Source organism: Dipteris shenzhenensis, chromosome 30, assembly GCF_047967505.1.
Source record: "Dipteris shenzhenensis isolate YYH24624 ecotype China chromosome 30, Dip_SZ_1.0, whole genome shotgun sequence".
Taxonomy (NCBI): domain Eukaryota; kingdom Viridiplantae; phylum Streptophyta; class Polypodiopsida; order Gleicheniales; family Dipteridaceae; genus Dipteris; species Dipteris shenzhenensis.
In genome coordinates, this window is record NC_141625.1 from 14054673 (window position 1) to 14074595 (window position 19923).

The 19923-nt window shown below is 44.5% G+C and overlaps 1 protein-coding gene across 1 annotated transcript in view; it reads right to left on the reverse strand.

The window, feature by feature from the left end:
- Positions 1-19923, reverse strand: part of LOC147881746 (uncharacterized) — a 246312-nt gene that overhangs the window by 115856 nt on the left and 110533 nt on the right. Inside the window, exons 12-14 of the mRNA XM_087401787.1 lie at positions 15162-15249; positions 11688-11762; positions 11360-11443 (exon numbers count right to left, since the gene is read on the reverse strand). Of these exons, the coding sequence (XP_087257913.1) occupies positions 11360-11443; positions 11688-11762; positions 15162-15249 (247 nt within the window). The remainder of the gene's footprint in view (positions 1-11359; positions 11444-11687; positions 11763-15161; positions 15250-19923) is intronic.

Consider the following 19923-nt stretch of genomic DNA (forward strand, 5'->3'; position numbering starts at 1 on the left):
AAAACCTGTGACAAAAGGATCCAAGGGACTCCCGAAAAAACCAAAACTCTAACAGGCACCCCTGTCCGCCCCACGAGAACTGCCCCCAGCTGTGAGGGGTCCAAGGATTGTGTAACCCCTCCCACTAGGGCTACGTCAATCTCTGCCATCTGGGTACCTTCCCCCTTCAAATGCGAAAGAGCTTGCACCCTGGCCTTTGCATCCCTAGGGAGTTGTCTCCAAACACCGAAAGGTATGGCTGGAGCACTGTCAGTGTGCCCATCCAATGTATGTCCGCTATCTAGCAAATGCCCCTTCGAGTCCTAGACCTCTAGGTCGCATATGCACGGCTGCCTCTCGAACTCCTCCCTGCATGAAGGGCTGGCCTGAAATGAGGCTTCCGAGCCAAAAACAACCAGACCGTAAAAGGCTCCTCATGAGGAAGGAGCCCTTCCTTGTGAAGAGAAAGAAAGAAACTAGAAAGAAACCTTATTAAAGTCTTCGGACAGATGGGTTTATAAGACTGTCTTTTTTGGCATATTTGTGCTCTCAAAATTTGGCCCTTTTGTCAAATTTACTGATATCTATTTGTATTCGACCTTTGACTTGGGCTAGTTGTCCTTTGCAATTTGTGGCATTGAGCCAACATTTGCGAGAGATTCAGCTCAGACTTGCAGACATTTGCCATCTTGAAGTACCAACCCGACAACAAGGCCCAGCTTGTAAAGGCTTACGGTGAGCTGCCCGACAACGTGTGGCTCAACGAGGGGGATAACTGAGGGACAATGCATTACAGCCAAGCGCTGCACAATGCATTACAGTTCAGACAGTGGTGGATCAGTTCAACTGCTGATCTCAGGCCATGGAAAATTGCTCTACAAATTATTGGTGTGATGAGCAGATTTAACAAAGAAGACTTATCTTCTTGTTGCAAGCCAGGAAGGAGACAGGGTGATGGGGTAAGCACAGCAAAGGCTGTATTTATAGCGAGCAACCAGCAGTAAAGCAAAGGCTGCAAAGAGTTTGTAAAGTGTAGCAGTGAAAGAGAATGGAAGGAACGCAAGAGCAAGCGGAGCTGCTGCTCCTCCCCGTGAGCTACTGCCCTCCCTCTCCCTCTCTCAGCCAGCCCCCTCTCCCTCTCTCGCCAGCCCTTCTCCTCCCTCCTCCCTCTCCCTCTCCCTCTCTCTCTCCCTTCCCCTCTCCGCCCTCCCTCTCCCCCCCCCCCGCTACCCCCTACCTCTCCCTCCCCGCCCAAACCTCTCTCTCCCCCCCGTCAGCCCCCCGGCCCCCCTCTCCTCCCCCGTCATCCCTCTCCCTCGCCAGCCCCCCCTGCCCCCTCCCCGCTGCCCCTTTCTCTCCTCTCCCCCCGCTGCCCCCCTCCCGCTGCCCCCTTCTCCTCCGCCCTCCCTCTCCCCCGCCAGCCCCCCCGCCCCCTTCTCCTCCCCCGCCCCCCCCCTCGCCCTCCCTCTCGCCTCCCCCGCTCCTCTCCCCCTCCCCGCTGCCCCTTTCTCTCCCCTGCCCCCTCTCCCCCGCCAGCCCCCTCGCCCCCTTCTCCTCCCCTACCTCCCTCCCTCCCCCACGCTCCCCCCCCCCCCCCCCCCCCCCCTGCTGCTCTCCCCCCTAGGTGACTCTCCCCGGGGTGGGGGGGGGGGGCAAGAGTTTAAAAAATTAAAATAAAACCCTCCTCCCTCTCCCTCCCTGCCCCCTTCCTCCCTATCTCAGCTCCCCACGCCTCCCCCTCAGCCTAACTCTGTCTCCCTCTCTTTCTCCTTCTTCCTGCCCCTCTCTTTCCCTTCCTTCCCCTCTCTCCTACCCTCTCTTTCTCCTTCTTCCTGCGCCCGCGTTCAGGGCGTCTTGGGCAATAGTTTCACGGACGGAGCTTTATCAGTGTTATCGGCCTTTTCACATCGATTGGCGAATGGATCCCCATTCAGCCAGTCTCCGTCCACCTCCACCGGCCGCAAGAGCCGTCATTTTTTCAGAAGACGAGCTGCAGCAGCTCAAGAAAGATGTGGAATTAGAGGGCTCCACATCACCTTTCGCCCGCATCTTTGGGTCACACCCTTCCAGATCACAAGCTAGAGACTGGATGCTGGCGGCGTTACCAGGAGACCTCGCGCCTCACCTCAGGGATATTCGACCTTTGGGACGTGATTCTTCCAAGTGGTTTTCGACTCCCACGAGTCCACAGTCCTTGTTCTCAAAGCTAATCCCCCTGGCTTTGGGTTCGAGGAGGATCTTTCTTTTGCCCTACACCTTGGGCTTCGATAAGGTCGAGGAGGACAGGCAGGTCACATCACTGTTCATTAGGTTTCCTGGTCTTCCTCAGGTCTACCATCGACTACTTGCCACTATCGGAGCCACATTCGGAGTGGTCACAGAGATCCCCTCCCTTCCTGCCATGCCTTCTTCCCTTGGCAGAGGCAGTCAGTGCAGACGGGGTGCCTCGTGTTAGGGTCATTGTCTCTGACCCTAACATCTCAGATGACGACATTATGCTTTAGCGTCCAGATGGCTCTCTCTTTCGACAGAGAGTCGAGACAGAGAGTCGAGATTTCTGGTAGACAGGACCAGTGCAGGATTTGCAGGACCCTTGGGCACTTTGCTACAGACTGTTCCAAGGAAGAGAAAAAGACCCAAGAGGTCTTCTGGTGCGGCTCCTTCACGTACTACCACGACTGCACCTCCCCAGCACCCTGTACCACGCACTCCAGGACCACCAAGAGCAACAGGGCGCCCTGCTTCACGCACCCCAAGACCACCAGGGGCAGCAGGGCGCCCAATGCCCGCAGCACACCCAGTACCACGATGGAGAGCTATCAGAGCGGCTCCCTTACCTCAGGAGGAGACTCTTGATCCTGTTCAGACAGACGCCTTCCAGACTCCAGAGGTGGATGTTGCTGCAGCCCGAGACACCACAGTTCCACATCAGGAGGGGCCTTTCGATCCACCAGCCCCAGTCACTTTAGTCTCTGACCCCTTGGTCTCTGACCACGAGGGGACTACAGGTACTTCTTCCCCGCAGACTGTTCCTGCCACAATCAGGACAACCGAGAAAGTGCAGGCGCAGATGAGGGCTCCTGATTCCTCTTCACCCCAGCCACAGGCCTCCTCAACCCCCAGCTCCAGTTCTGCTGATAGAGGCCTGGCAGGTCCTTCTCCTCCATCTTCCACGAGTGCAGGTCTTCTTCGCACTCCTCGGCTTATCAGGAATTCTTTATCGGCACTGGCAGATTCGGCGACTTTCATGGATGATGAGTTGTTTGTGCCCTCCACCTTAGGGGTCCCGGTCATTGGGATTCCTTCTGACAGGGCCTCCCTTTCAGCAGGTGTGGGGATCCTTTCACCTGTTGAGTTTCCTGCCCTCAGCAGGAGTGTTTCGGCCCAAGGGAAGCTGGTCTCCTCTGATAGGTCGGGTAAGCCTTTCCATCCAGCATCCTCCTGTCGATGAGAAAAGTTAGCTGGAACATGCAGGGCCTAGGCGGAGTTCCACACCGTCGCCGTAGGCAGCTGATCTAGAACCAGCTTCATCCAGGCGTCACTAGAGGTGCTATTGATATCCTTTTTATCCAGGAACACAAGTTGGATGCCAGTGATTGCTCTAAGTCTAGCAAACTACTTTTAGGACATACCTTCTGGTCGCTTGCTATGGGCACAAGGGGAGGTACTTGCATTTCGGTCTCTCTTTCTATTCTCCCCTGGGTTGCTGGTCATGGTATTATCTCCCCTTCTAGAGCTCAATGGATCATTATTTTGATTGGAGGGTGTAAGATTGGTCTTCTCAATCTTTATGCTCCCTACAACAGAGGGGAGCGGATCTCCTTTTGGAAGGAGTTACTCTCTTGGGCCCCCATTGCAGATTCTTGGATCATTGGTGGTGACTTCAACATGGTTGAATTGGGGGATGAGCATTTTCTGAGCGAAATCTTCCGAGCGTCCGAGCGAAGGAAAAAAAAAGCTTCCAACTATGCATAAATATGGCAAAAATCGATCAGAAGAAAACATAGTTTCACTTAGAAATATGCAAAGTATTATAGCAATGCCTATTTTATACAAAAATATTTAGGTGAATCTGTAGGAATGGTGAGAGCATAATGGGATGGCTTTTGAAGAAACCCACATGTAGAGTAGACTTCTCTATGAAAATTCCCTTATGATCCTTCTTACAACTTTTACTTAATAGGGGGTGACATTGAAAACCCTCTCTCAACCTATTTTCATGAAAGAGTTTCTTCAAAGAAAACTCATTGAAGCAAGCCATCCAGGTAGTTTCGCCAGCGAAACCCCTTTGAAGCAAGTCTCCCAAGGTAGTTTCGCTAGCGAAACTACCTTGGACAGCACTTTTAAAAGTGACATAACTTTCATATCCAATGTCCAAATATAGTCATTCAATCACTCAAATTGATCGGAACACCCCATTTGAGCACATCTATGAAGTTATATTTTGGAAAATCTTCCATATATAGTATTAAATATTACATGTATTTTATGAGAGTGATATATAAGCCCAAGTTAATACTTATTTATAGTAATTTAAACTTCTTTAGAAACATGTCCATAAATATGCTATAAAAACACTAAAAAGATATTGCCATATGATATAAATGTGTTAATAAGTAATTATATATGCATAGTATTATTACATTGAGAGTGATTATGAGGAATGTTTCTTAAAGGAATCAACACTTTTTTAAGGTAATAACAGGGGTACAAACGGATGTCTCTAAATAAGAAAATTATGTTGTGTAAAAATGAATGAGTGACTAGTCTGTATATTTTTATGATAAAGGGATCTAGTTCTAGTGAAAATAAAAGTGTAAAAACCATGTTTCCTAAAGAAAAACATTTTTAAAAATCTCTTGAAAAACACGCTTGGATAAACTTGCTCATAGGTTTTTGCTCGTAAAATTGACGCATCCGTTGAATTGCCTTTCAAACAAAAAGGGAGGCAGACAGGGTGGAATTCATTCTTTGGAGAGGGCAGCCTGGGATGCCTTTCTCCTTCAGTTCAGTGGTAGAGACACTTGGTTGGATGATGCCTTTCATATTATAACACAGTCACTCCTATACTCTTGGTCGAACAGGAGAATACACATGTCCATTCATGCACGGATTGACACATTTTATGTAGACAATTGGGCACTTGACAAAGGAGGATCTGTATGCATTTCTATTGGGGTTTCCACCTCAGATCATTTTCCAGTGGTGTTGCGAATTCTTGAGCCTCATCGGAGAGGACGCTCTGCCAGTGTTATGATTCCGACTGCTTTTTATGCAGAGGAGAGCCTCACGCAGGATATTTTACAGATTTGGGTTTCTCACATACAGGGTGGAGCTGTCCATTCATCTCAGGTAGCTGCAGCCTTATCCGGAATTAGTGACTATTATCATTCAGTCGCTAATTCTAGGAGACATGAGATTCTTAGATGTGATTGGTATACGCCAGCAGTTAGCGTCCCTTCAAAGGAAAGAGCGGAAGAGGCCCACAGATGCTTGGATTCAGAAGCGCCTTGCTGCAGCAAGGGCTCATTTGCTGACATTGTTGGATCAGAGAGCAGAGTATGCCTTTCATGCACGGGAATCCTTTTGGATTCAGATGGGTGGCAGAGTCAACAAACACTTTTTCTCTACTCATGGGCCTAGACATAGTAGAGATAGTGTTTCGTAGCTTGTTGACTCAGACGGGGTGTTACAGTCAGATCTTGATGCTGTCATGCGTGTAGCTTCAGAACTTTTTGCATCCCTTCTTACTGCAAATCCAAGCACACAGGCCATGGATGATGCCAGAGAGGTTATTTGGCAGTGTATCCCTGTATTGGTGAAGGATGAGATGTATGTTTCTCTGGATGCACCTTTCACCAATGCAGAATTCAAGACTGCATTAGTTGCCCTTCACAAGGGCAAGTGCCCAGGTTCAGATGGACTTACCCCCTCCTTTTTTATTACTTTTTGGGAGCAGATTGGTGATCACATTACATCAGCCCTGCAGGGCGTGTGGGACTCTTGTGAGATGCCGGACTCACTCACAGATGGTCTCATTCATCTCATCGCAAAGGGGGGTAATAGGAATCTTGTGTCTCAATGGAGACCCATCACTCTTTTGGGCACTTTTTACAAGATTCTGGCAAAAGCCATCAGTCTGCGGCTACAGGTTTTTCTTCTAGATTTGATTCATGACATGCAAACAGAGTTTGTGCATGGCAGAAGTATTTTTTATAATATTTTCTCATTTTGGGAGGCCTCAGAATGGGCCATGCAGAGCCGCCAGAGATTGGCCATTCTACTCTTGGACTTTGAGAAAGCTTACGACAGAGTAGACTCGAATTTTTTAGAGGGTACTCTATCTCGCTTTGGTTTTTCAGATGCATGGATTAGAGGAGTATCCTCTCTCTACAGATCAGCCCATAGCCAGTTGCTCATTGGGGGGGTAAGAGGGGACAGGTTTCAGATTTCCAGATCCGTCCGCCAGGGATGTCCTCTTGCCCCGTTTCTTTTTATGTTTGTGGCGGAAGCTATGACTATCTACATTAGATCTCAAGCTGATATTTATGGGCTGAGGCTTCCTATCCGCCGGGAAGAAGAGCTCCTGGATAGTGAGTTGGCAGATGACACGGCTGTTTCTTTGGATGCCTCCCCCAGGACACTCACTTCCTTCCGAACAGCCTTGGATTTGTTTTGCACAGCTGCACGTGCACACATTAATTGGCATAAATCCAGTGGTTTTAGGATTTGCGAGCATGACACCCCAGATTGGGGTAATGATATTGGCTTCACTTGGGTACAGAGGGGCTTCTCGGTCAGATATTTGGGCTGCCAGGTTGGGGTGGGCATCTCTCCCTCACAACAGTTTGCTCCGGTGTTGGAAAGCATCACAAGAAAGCTCCTTTTCTAGAGCTCAGCCAAACTTGACTTGGCCTCCAGGGTGGTGGTGGTTAACCAGGTTCTTCTAGCCACAGCATGGTTTGTATGCTCTTGTTGGTGCCACTCTAGGGATTGTATCACTCACCTTAAGAGGCCTGTACGAAACTTTTTATGGAGTGGTCTAGATGGCACAACTGATGTTACAGCCAGGGTGGCTTGGGAGACCTTGATTCTTCCTACAAGAGAAGGGGGTTTGAATATCATCGACCTAGATCTACAGTGCAGAGCTTTACTCTGCAAGTTCGTTGTGAGAGGGCTTATGCCAAGAGAAGAGCCTTAAAAGGATTTTTTTATCAGATGCATACAGTCTCGCACGCCCACTTCAGGAGAGGATTGGACACACAGTACTAGATGGGTTTTCACCACAGCCCACCTTGGGTCTCCCTCTTCCCCTCTTATGGTTGCTATCCTGAAAGCATGGGCCAGCTTCGAGAGTACTCTTCGCAGGATTCCCCCATCCACCCGTGAAGAGATTGAAAGGCAGCCTATCATGTGGAATGATAGGATTTTGGATGAGCTTGGCAGACCACTTGGAGCTTCTCCTTACATGCAGTGGCCAAGATGGGAGAGGGGCCCTGCATCTACAGTGGGAGGATGGAAAGCCTTCAGGAAGCTTCCTGCAGACCAACAGGCCCAGATGGTTCTTAATCTCAGAGGGAGTGCAGGGAGAGTCCAGCAGATTGATGCAGCCTTGCCCTTGGATTGGGTGGACACAGATGACATGCCTATTACTTGCTCCACCTGGATGGGGGCATTTTCCAGATTGGGAGTTTCTTTACAGGTGATTGCTTTTCTTGACCCACATGAGGATGGCTTAGTATTTGATGTTTGCTGTCCAGATCCACAGACGATATCTTGTTGGAGGTACCGTTTCAGCCAATCAGGATAGTGGGCTTCACAGAGCATGGCTCTCTTTCACAGTGGTACTTGGATCCTGACCCGCTTCTCCTTGCCCTTGGCTCATGGACGCTGTGGCTCTATGAAGGTGTCCCAATTAAGTTTTTGCAGTGGGACCCTGGGGAATGGGAATGGATAGATGAAGGGCACCGAGAGAAGGGCATCCCCTTCTTTCATTACACCGTCAGTAATGCTAGGAAATTCCAACTCAGGTTTAGGGGTTTGAAGCCTACCAGAGCTCCTCATTGGGAGAACTTTCAGATTTCTGGTAACTTGCAGAGAATTTTTTGGCAGAGGCTTTGGAAATCCCACCGGAATAGAAAAATCACTCTCTTCTTTTGGCTTTTTATTCATGGTGGGATAGCAATGAACCATTGGAGGTCCAAGTTCAGAGCTGACCCTTCTTGCCCTCGCAGCCTTTCTGCTTTGGAGACAATACAGCACTGCCTATGGGATTGCAGACAGGCGAGAATCATATGGAAGGGGATTGCAAGACTTTTCAGCACTTTTGTTCGCCTACCTTTCTATATGACCTGGGGATCAGTGGCTTGGCTTACTCTTTCAGGGCCCCAGGTATTTTTTGAGAGACTTGACTCCTCTTGGGCTCTTCACGTCCGACGACACCTTGTGGAGTCGTGCTCTCTAGAGGATGTTCCGGCCACTCTTTTTAGGGCTGCTCACTCCTCGGTCGACTCTCCATGGGAGATCCTAGTTAGCATTGCAACATGGCACATTTGGAGAGCCAGGTGCACTGAGACTTTGGAGGGTTCTCAGGTTCACCCTTCTCAAATCTTGGCCACTACTTGGACAGATACGATACACACTCTGATGGCCATTTGGGTGACCATGCAAGGATCATCTCGAGTAGCTTCCTCCAAGAGAGTTACTTTTCTCAGAGATTGGAGAGACTCTCCCTTCATTGCTGAGACTTCCACAGGGTTGAGATGGCATTTTCAGCCTCAGCCTTGCTTTCTTTCTACCTCATTCCTCTGAGTTGTTTTTATTACATGCTTAGCATGGTGTATTTCCGCACAGAGCTTGCTCTAGCGGGTTTCTTTCTTACTTAATAGAAGTCTCTTTTTTAGAAAAAAAAAAAGAAAGAGAATGGAAGGCTATAAGAGAAACAAAATATTCTGAATAGTGGAAGCTACAACTGGGCTCTTGACATCAGCCAGTCAGCTTCTACTATCATCTACACTGACGGCCAGAGGCTTTGGCGGTTGCGTGTAACCTAGTGTTTCATGGCCGTACAAAGCACATTGAGATTCATTATCATTATGTTCGATAGTGACTGTCAGTAGAAGACATACAGTTGTCCTATGTTCCGACGGAGGACAACTTAGCAGATCTCTTCACGAAGGCTCTACCGCGACCCAATTTTGAGGCTTTTCGTCAAACATGTGCAACCATGATATATATTCCAGATATTCCCGAGACGTTTCCAGGATACTTCAGCCATACCATGGAGGGGGGTTTGTTAGCACTTAGCTCTGGTATGTGCCTTGTAGGTGAGCTCAACTCATAGAGTTGACTTCATTGGTCAACCATATGGTTGACTTGCGGACCATATAGGCCACCCTTTGTACTTTCTCATTATCCATTTGCAAGTACTCACGTTTGCTTCATCTTGTTGTTTGCTCCCTTTCACTTCACTCCCATTCCATTGCTTCTTGCACCCAAGAGACTCACTTCTTTCAGTGTAGCCTTGGAATTATTTCGTATTGCAACAAGTGCACACAACAATTGGAGTAAATCCAATGGTTTTTCGATGAGGACACTTCAGATTAAGGGGCTGATTGTGGTTTCAATTGGATTCAAAGGGGTGTCTCGGTTACATACTTGGGCGACCAAGTCATCTTGGTTCTCTCTCATTCGCATCAGTTTCCTCCTGTTTTGGAGAGTATCAGGAGAAAACTTCTCTTTTGAAGTTCAGCCATACTTGACCTCGCTTCTAGAGTGTGGTTGTTAATTCGTTACTGCTGGCCACAGCATGGCTTGTTTGCTCTTCTTGGTGCCCTTCTAGAGAATGCACCACTGCTCAAAATGCCTATGAGGAATTTTTTGTGGAGTGGGGTAGATGCTTTAGCAAACACCAAAGCCAGGGTGGCTTGGGAGACTTTGATTCTCCCCATGCAAGAAGGGGGCCTCAACATCATTGATCTAGACTTGCAATGTAGGCATCGGTTTGCAAGATTGGGATCAAAGGACTTTTGCTGAATAGGAGACATGAAAATATTTTTTCATCCATTGTATACAGCCATGTTCTCCTTCCACGGGTAAAGGGGATGTGTCACAGGTGTCCTGGGCATAAAGAAGATATCTTTCACCTCTTTGTAGCATGTGCCAATGCTAGAAGGGTCTCAAAATCAATGCAGATGTTAGTAGGGGAACCAATTAACTGGAAAGCTATTCTTTTTGAAGATGCAAGGAAGGTCAAGCAGGACATTTGGGTACAAAACAGAGCACATGCTTTATGGTTCACCTGGTTGACTAGAAATAGTTTACAGTTCAATGGTGTCATCATCCTAGCTCAGGATGCATTTTTGAACCGGTTTAATAGGAACAGCTCATCTTTCACGTTCTGAAGTGTAATCTGAGTCCTACTAAGCAAGTTCTTCTTGAAAGTTGTACTAAAATCTTCAACTTCAATGATGCTCATGATCAACTGCAGAAGGAAATAGAGGAGCATCACAAACTTTTTGGCACCTACAATACTGTGAAGAGGGTTTTACAAGCCCACTACCCCTTGCTTTCAAGTCAAGGAAGAAGTGGACTGACATGCTGTGTTTTCAGAAGCTGCTTTCATGACAAGTGGTACTCTGGTTTTTTGTTGTTCCCAGAGGATGTGGACTGATGTTCGGTTCCCAGAAAATGTTGTCTGAGTTGGATACTTGTGTTACCACCTCAGAGTGAGGGAAAAGTTTTTTATGAAGCTAAATGTCAAAGTTTTACCTTAATATAAACACAAACTCTGTTATGCCCCCCCCCTCCCCCCCCCCAAAAAAAAAAAAGGCCATCTAATGTGGACTCCTATCTGTCAGTTGGGAGGTTGATTACACCATGACTGCCAGTGACACAAGCATGGTTCTATGCATTTACACAAGGACATGCATATGTTTGTGTGCAACTCTCCACGCAGGGGCACACGGTGCAAACAGGCTCATGCTCGTGTACTAAAGAAAAAACATACAGATAAAGAATACTCAAAATACAAGAGGAATATAGCTTTCATTTGTCCTGTTTCACATTCTAGGATTAAGTATTAAAAATTGTGTATATTGACTAGCTTATATGAAAACAGTTGTTAAAAAGCTTGCCGTTAGAATCAGTTAAAGCTAATACAAGTCTTTGACAAAGGAGCGGCAGATATTGTGGCATGACTTCCATGAAACTTTGAGCAGTTCTTCTGAAGAAAGGATTCTCATGGAGTATATTCTGCTGTCTGTTCAGAATGGTCGATGATCCTAAAGTTGGGTAGACTAGTTTGACTGTTCGTTAACAAGAACTTAAAATTGTATCATTTAAAGTTGTATTACAAGTCTTTGATAAAAGAAATACATACATTGTGGCATGACTTCCATGAAACTTTATCCAATTTTTCTGAAGAAAGGATTCTGGTGGAGTATATTCTGCTGTCTGTTCAGACCTGTGAATAGAGCATTCCAGTCAGTGAAATTGTTTGAGGACTTTCTCATACAAAGTATCTGCCAACCTCACATCACATACCACCCTATAGGAAGCGACCATTCCTCATTTGTAAAAGGTTTCTTCTATTATGGTGCTTTCCTTATAGCTTCCTTCTATGATACTTATTTGTCCAATGCACAATGTTCAAAATCATGTACATATAAAAGCACTTACATTGGAGAGAACACAGATCAATACCGTACCTAGAGGGGCCATCAGGACCATAAAGATTCAACAATGAATATGTATCGACTGCGCTGCCAAAGTCAATTATACGCCTGTATATTTCCAAATGGGTCAAAAACACAATGGGACATATTGAGAGCCCTTAACCAATGCATAATTATGATAATTTCAAAAATCCAAATCATATGGACAGTAAAAGACTGTTATTAACATCTGCATATGGCACCTCCCTCAAGACACCAACTAATCCTGCATTGGAATACTGAAGTCAAATCGTTATAGCAATAGCAATCAGCCCATTAATCAATGGCACTACACATCGATGTGGCAAGGAGTATTTGGATTGGATAAGGACGGTCATTATGTGACATAGGGAGAGGCCCCAAAGTTGCAATTAAGATAGCTCTTCAGCCTCTACACTATTGAAACACAGCCACAAACATCCAAAACACATTATAAAGACAGCCAAAAACATCAAAAGCACTTATAAACCACCATCCTTCAATGGAGATAAGGTTGGCTCCTCTGCTATGTCACAGGGTACTCAAGGAGAGGACGGAGTGTTGGGAGTTGTACTTGAAGGGGTTAGCAAAGTGAAAAGGGAGATCCCCTCAAGAACGCAGGCTGTTATGGGTATTGATTCTTTAATTCAATTAACCACTACAAATAATCACGTAAGAATACAACGTGAAACCATCATTAATCAACTGGATAATAAACGATACTCAAAGAATGTGGATGCTAAGCATGCAAGCTATGCACTACCCAAATGAAGACAAGGAATAGGTTGAGTAAAACATTTGGCATACAGGACACTATCACTGTCTATAACTTTCAAGGCTGATGTGAAGTTAGTAAAAGAGACAAGGGTAGAAGGGCAGTCATCTGGTGGAAGCAAGTGTAGCAGTGCAATTCTCTACGGTGAATTCCTTGAAAGATGTGCTTGTATTTAACTACGTCACCCAAACTTAAAGCTTGCCGGGTGCAGATTTCTAGATACATGCTAAAAAGAAAGCCACCAAGCTGTTTACACCATATATATGATACAAGCATTCATAGGGCCAAAAGTACCAAATAAGGTAAATGTTGTGAATATTCTCAGCAAAGCAAGGTGTGAACCCTGCCCATTCACAGCACACTGAGCATGTCTTTAGGAGGTTTTGAAATACGAAACCATTTTGAAACATTTCAGGCACACTGTAATGTATCCAAAGGCAAAAAAGGAACAATACAATCACTACCAAAGTAGCGGGGCAACTTATTCCACGAGTAGGATGCATAAAGTGTTGAAGATGGCTTGACAAACAGGAGCATGCAGGGCAGCCTCTCAATTCCTTTTTTTTAAAAAACTCACTAGTCACTCAAGGGAGCCAGTGGAACAGATTTACACCAGAACAGGCTTCTTCCAGCACAGCTCCAGAGATATCAAGATATCTTTTTGTCGAATAGCCAGCTAATATCTCCCCATTACTATGAGCTTGGCATATTGATGTGTAAGAGTGCGATTAGGAACCCTTGTTCAAAGCTAAGATAAGTTCGCCCACCAGAAAAAGCCTCGGTGATTTCACATGATAATAGACTCAACCAAAATAGAAGTCTAATTACATTAAGAAGAGTAATCACATTTGATATGATGGCATGGACTGAGTAGAAACTTTTCACCAAGTTCTAAGATTCGGATGCGTCAATTTTACAAGCAAAAACCTATGAGCAAGTTTATACGAGCGTGTTTTTCAAGAGATTTTAAAAATAGTATTTCTTTAGGAAACATGGTTTTTACACTTTTATTTTCATTAGAACTAGATTCCTTTATCATAAAAATATACAGACTAGTCACTCATTCATTTTTACATAATATAAATCTTCTTATTCATAGACATCCCTTTGTACCCTTGTTATTACCTTAAAAAAGTATTGAAAAATAATTCATTTAAGAAACGTCCCTCATAATCACTCTCAATATAATAATATTATACATAAATAATTACTTATTAAACACATTTATATCATATGGCAATATCTTTCAAGTGTTTTTATAGTATTAATAACAAGATATTTATGGACATGTTTCTATAGAAGTTTAAATTACTATAAATAAGTATTAACTTGGGCTTATATATCACTCTCATAAAATACATGTAATATTTAATACTATATATGCAAGGTTTTCCAAAATATAACCCCATAGATGTGCTCGAATGGGGTTTTCCGATCATTTTGAGTGGTTGAATGACTATATTTGAAGATTGGATGTGAAAGTTATGTCACTTTTAAAAGTGCTGTCCAAGGTAGTTTCGCCAGCGAAACTACCTTGAAAGACCTTGTTCAAAGGGGTTTCGCTGGCGAAACTACCTTGATGGCTTGCTTCAAGAGTTTTCTTTGGAGAAACCCTTTCATGAAGATAGGTTGAGAGAGGTTTTTCAATGTCACCCCCTATTAAGTAAAAAGTTGTAAGAAGGATCATAAGGGAATTTTCATAGAGAAGTCTACTCTACATGTGGGTTTCTTCAAAAGCCATCCCATTATGTTCTCACCATTCCCAAAGATTCACATAAATATTCGTGTATAAAATAGACATTCCTATAATACTTTTCATATTTCTAAGTGAAACTATGTTTTCTTCTGATCCTTTTTTGTCATATTTTTGCATAGTTGGAAGCTTTTTTTTTCCTTCGCTCGGACGCTCGGAAGATTTCGCTCGGAAAATGCTCGTCCCCCTAAGATTCAAAGTCCAAGTGCACACTTCATTGAAAGCTAGTTATGTGTGCAAATACATTGCTAAGGCTGACACAATGTATCCACATAGATGAAGACCTCACACAAAGGCTTCTATGTATTTCAAGTACACAAAAATCTCCACTGCAGTGATGGTGTCAAAATTTACATACAATGGCTGTTTGAAAAATAGTGTTGTGAATACACAGTACCACAATAAATTGCAACACATTGGTTGATTGGCCTGTATGGAACATGCTGTTAGGTGTACTAACAATTTGAAATATTGGGACTGAGCATAAAACTAACCCCTAGTGCAAATTATCCTCACAATAGTTGACTCTTCTTGTACCACAAATCTTGTCAAGACATCCTTTGATGTACCTGTGCTGGCATCCTTATTAATTTGAACTCACTTAATGATGGACATTCTTCTTTTCCATAAGCATGTTATAATTCAAGAACAGTCTTTGGATTTGTAGCATTGCTTGAAGTTGCACGCATTGAGCATAGAACTGTCACATAGCCTAGAATAGCCTCACATTCTTAAGAAATATGAGCAAAAGTGGAAAAGTACTATTTCAGAACTAGAATTTACATCCCTCTGCGATTTTAGTATCTAGCATCCAACAACATTTGTACCGCTGGGGCATGATGTACAACTGTAAGTTTACAAGCCTGCTTAGTCTCAAATAACAAATATTCAGCATAGCTTTCCATTGCTGAAAGACAATACACCAATTTTGGACACAACAGGGTATTCTTTGAGATCTTACATGCTCAAGTTGCAAGGCCAATCTATGCGCAGCTGACCATCCTTCCCAGTTACTGAACATTTGCTTCTTGCACGAACCATCATGTTCTCTGAGAGTCCAGTAATCAAGAAATACCGAATATTGAAACATCATGAGTATACAAATTAATAGCTCCCAGAAGAGATTACACATGCCAATAGCTGAAAACTCTTCCAATGCTCAATCAGACTCATGGCATAGCATGCTAAATTGACACCAAAACCTCTTTAATTCCAGTGTATGCCATTGTTCATATCCCTAGCCAGTGTTGTCCAACAGAATATAGAGACACGTGGCATGATTGTACCACACAGCCTGGTGGTTTCAATATTTTGGATCACAATGCAAACCTATCCAGCACACCCCTAAACAGAAAGGAACTGTAATAAGGACTCACCTTTAAAGGAAATAGCTTAAAGTATTGGACAGACAGATAACATTCCTTTTACAGTTAAAAACATGTGATTTGACATATAGTCAAGAAGCTTGTGTTCTCCTACAAACGTCTGGACAATGGTGTTACAAAAGCTCTCATCCATAAACAAAAGCTTCCGTTCAAGTTTCCAGGAAGTAGCACTAAATGTTGGAGAGGCTGCACGTGAAGTTAAAATGATCACATCATGAACATGTTACAAAATCTTGTAAAAGACCTCTACAAAGATCTGGACCACTGTTAATCCACTGGTCTGTCTGAAAGAAAACAATGAGGCCTACTACTGTAGTGACTTCTATGCAACACAATACATTCGGTGGTGATACAAAATGTGAACCCTAGCAACGATGCTATCTTGGAGATTGGGGGAGTGCACACTGAATTTGCAGAATTAAGCTGCAATACAACTCCCATAAGTATGAAACTGAAGGGAAATGGAGAGGAGACAGCACATTATTGAAGAGCATGTGAAAAAATGCATAAAATATAAGTGTGTGCATGAGCAAGAAAGAAAGAAATTTGATTGAAAGTCTTTGAAAGAACGTGTCACATTGGATCTCTAAAAGTCTAGTGTGTCCTATGGATGCCACGTGTCACATTGGGAATTATCCCATATGCATTGGTGTTCATATGTGTGTGTGTTTTCTATATAAAAGCTGTACTTGTCTAGTGTCAAATCAATCAAGTATCAAGCCTACAAGCTCTTATCACACGAGGTCAACTAGGTCATCCGTGAGGATCTACTACAGCTACACACTTTTCGGACCTGGTTGGAACCGAGTGAACTCCCAGTGAAGCTTAGCTTCTACAGAGATCACTTCTTACATATCACAGCGGAGGGTTTCATTGACCCACCAGGATACACACAGATTCACCTACCCCACTCGATGAGGATCTCTCTTGGGTAGTTCCGGGTCTCTTCACACAGACTTCGCATTGAGAGCAGCAGAGCAAAGCGACTACCCAAGGAGCGGCGCATATGCACACTATGTGACATACAGGAGGTTGAGACAGAGAAGCATTTCATCTTCAGGTATCCTGTGTACTATGAGATCCGAGGACGTTTCCACTGCCTCTTCAAAGATAGTTATGGGATTTTAGCCCATTTCCTCTCCTACCCAGACCAGCAGTGTTTGGCAGGTTTCATTCATGAGGCACTTAGACACCACGAGAGGATACTCTGAGCACGGAGAAAGGAGTAGACTTCTTCCTCGGTTGATCCCTCTTAGAGCTCTATCAAGGAGTTCTTTCAGCTAGATCACATGGACCCCAACGAGACGAGGCCTCGACATAACTGTGACCCGGAGCCCGTGACCTGACAGCTCAGACAGAGGGTCGACACACAAATCACACTTGGAGACATCCCCTCCTTGTTTAGAGTTGGAGCCCGACCGACGGGGGTCACAATAGCCCTGGTTACACGCAGGGCTACGACCAGGAGACGTGCCAGGTACGCACCTCTGAGTGGCCGATAGCACTCTATTGCCGACTTCATGCCTCCACGGCCTCATCCATCATGATATCTTGCTATTGCTGGGGATGATGATTTTATTGATGATGATGCTGAGATTGATATATAGTCGACCATCGACATGACTATGTTGTACTTAGGACTTAGTACTGCCATTCTGCATTTTTTGCATTTTTTGCATTTTGCATTTTGCATTGGTATGGACGCTCATTTAGTAGCTCCTCTACCACAGCTCATTGTATCAGGATTTTCACAGTCTCATAGACCCATCGGTCTTCCGAAGACTTTAATAAACTTTCTTTCTTTCTTTCTTTTTTTCTTTGGTCTACATGTGAGTACTTTCATTTTGTTCATTGCTCTTGCTAATTCATTTCCATTTCATTATGTCGCTCTTTGAGTATTATTATCTCTCTCCCTAGCCTACCCTCTTTCTCTCTCCCTCTCCACCATGCACCTTCATGTGGTATCAGTTCCTCCTTTCCTACCTTTCTCTTCTCCATGCTCAATCTAGAGGATGAAGGAAACCCGCAAATGGAAGCCATCCTCTCCTCCATGATTGAGCTCCCTTCCACTCCTTTCTCCCCATCTTGTTCTCTTCTCCTACCTTAGCCTCACCTTTGAAAGCTATGGAGCTTGGTTTACTGTCCACATAAAAAGGAGCAACTCGGTCACCATTCTTGTGGGCATTAGTGGGCATCTTCGCGGAGGAAAAAGACAGCTCGTTTTTACTGTTTTGGGGGCGTTTTTGTGAAGGAAATAGTTGCTTACTGTTGTGGAGATGTTTCTACTACTGGTCACCCTAAAAACCACCTCATTTGGAGCCGGTTTTTAAAGAAATAACCTACTTGAAGAGAGATGCTGCTACATCGACCATTGGCATCATTATTCGTGCCATTGCTGCTCATTGCTTCTTCTCCTCCACATGAGCTGAGCTATCCTCATTTTGCCCACAAATTGATGCTCCATCTCCCACATGATGATATTTCTATCCTCCCCCTCTTCTACCTTCAGTTCCAACCCTCAGTTTCATCTCTTTTCCCGCACCAAAAGTGCTGAAGACTGCAGTTGCCATTTCTCGAGGTACAGAATGAGTTCTCTCTCTTCAAACTCATTGCTCATGGAGAAGTTCAAGGGGGTAGGATTCCCTACTTGGCAAACTAAGGTTCAGTTGCTCCTCATGAAAGAAAATGTATGGGATGCTATTGAGGATGACACTCCCACAACGGATCCTCAACAACTTAAGACTCTGAAGCTCCCAGAAGGGCTGGAAACCTAATCGCAGCAGATTCAGGCATCCAGAACTGAAATCGCAACAGAATCTCTCTCGTACGGACACTCACACCTGCGATCATTGCAAGATTACGAAGCTAGAACAAATCACAATTTGGTCTGGAAGGAGAAGACACAATTTGCAGCAGTAGAAAGAGCTCTAGGAGGGGGAGTGAGAAAACAAAACACATCACTAGGGCCCAAAAATAAGGGTTGGACCCCCCCGAAGTTCTTTATTGCAATAAAAAATACTTTCTTTCAAAGGTATTTAGATTTGAGGAAAAGAGAAAGGAGTCCAAAGTCTCATGGAAGACGAAGCAGAAGCACCGACGGAGATCTTTTAGCTCTAGCCCATCTTCTTCAAGTTCCTTTTCTTCTTCTTCTTTTCTTCTTCCTCTTCATCCCGAGAGCATTCATCTTCAGGGCGCAAAAGGAGGAAGAATAGATCAAGACGAAAGGATTTCAAAGGAAGCAAGCCCGTCAAATTTTATACTTTTGATGGAAAGTATGCTCTGGACTTTATTCGACAATTCGACATAGCTTTCTAGACAAGAAATTATCATGAGAAGTAAAAATTGAAGACTGTAAGTCTCCATCATACAAACAATGCCAGAGCATGGTGGGGAGCTCTTTTAGTGGCAGATGAAGCACCCAACTGGAACACTTTCAAGAAGCAAATTCTCAAGCAATTTTTGCCAAAGAATTTTTATGATGATGTTCATACAACTTGGGAGAGTGTATCCATGATAGGTATGGATACGGTCAAGACTTAACAATCATAAGTTCTTTTCAACATGCCTCCAAATTACTCCCTTTAAGGAAATTTTAGAGAAGACACAGATGCGGAAGTACCTGACTGGTCTGCATCCAAGTATTTGTACCCAAGTGAGCATTGAACGCAAGACAAAGCTATGAGATTTGATGCACTCAGCCCTAGTGGTTGAGGAAACGAAGAAAGATTTGCTACAAGAAATGAGTACCTCAAAAGGTAAAGATGGAGGCACTTTCAAAATGAACATGGACTCGGCAGTTCACACAACTCCAGTTTCAGAAGCCGAGGGGTCCATTGAAGCCCTACAAAGGGAAGCCGAAGTTTTCACCTGAGCAAATAGAGGCCTTCCAAAAGGAGGGAAAGTGTTTCCATTGTGGAAAAGAAGTATTGGAAGAATGTCACGCCCCTCCTTACGTAGGACATCGAGGTATCTCTTCTACTATGCAAGCTATTGAAAGATATTTCTTTTGGCTAGGAATATGGAAGGATATACACAAGTTTGTGATGGAATATCTCACGTGCGTATTGCTATGGACTTCATCTTTGATCTTCCCAGATCAAGATACGGGAATGATAACCATAATTGACAGGTTTAGTACGCAGGCCCACTTCATTCCAGTAAGAAAAACCATGAAGGTAGACCACATGGCAAGATTGTTTCTAGCACAGATCTTCAAGCATCATGGGATGCCTAAGTCGATTGTCACCGATTGAGACCCCAAGATGACTAGTTTATTTAGGCGAGCATTCTTTGATAACATGGGTATGAAGTTGGATTTCTCATCTTCTTTTCACCCTC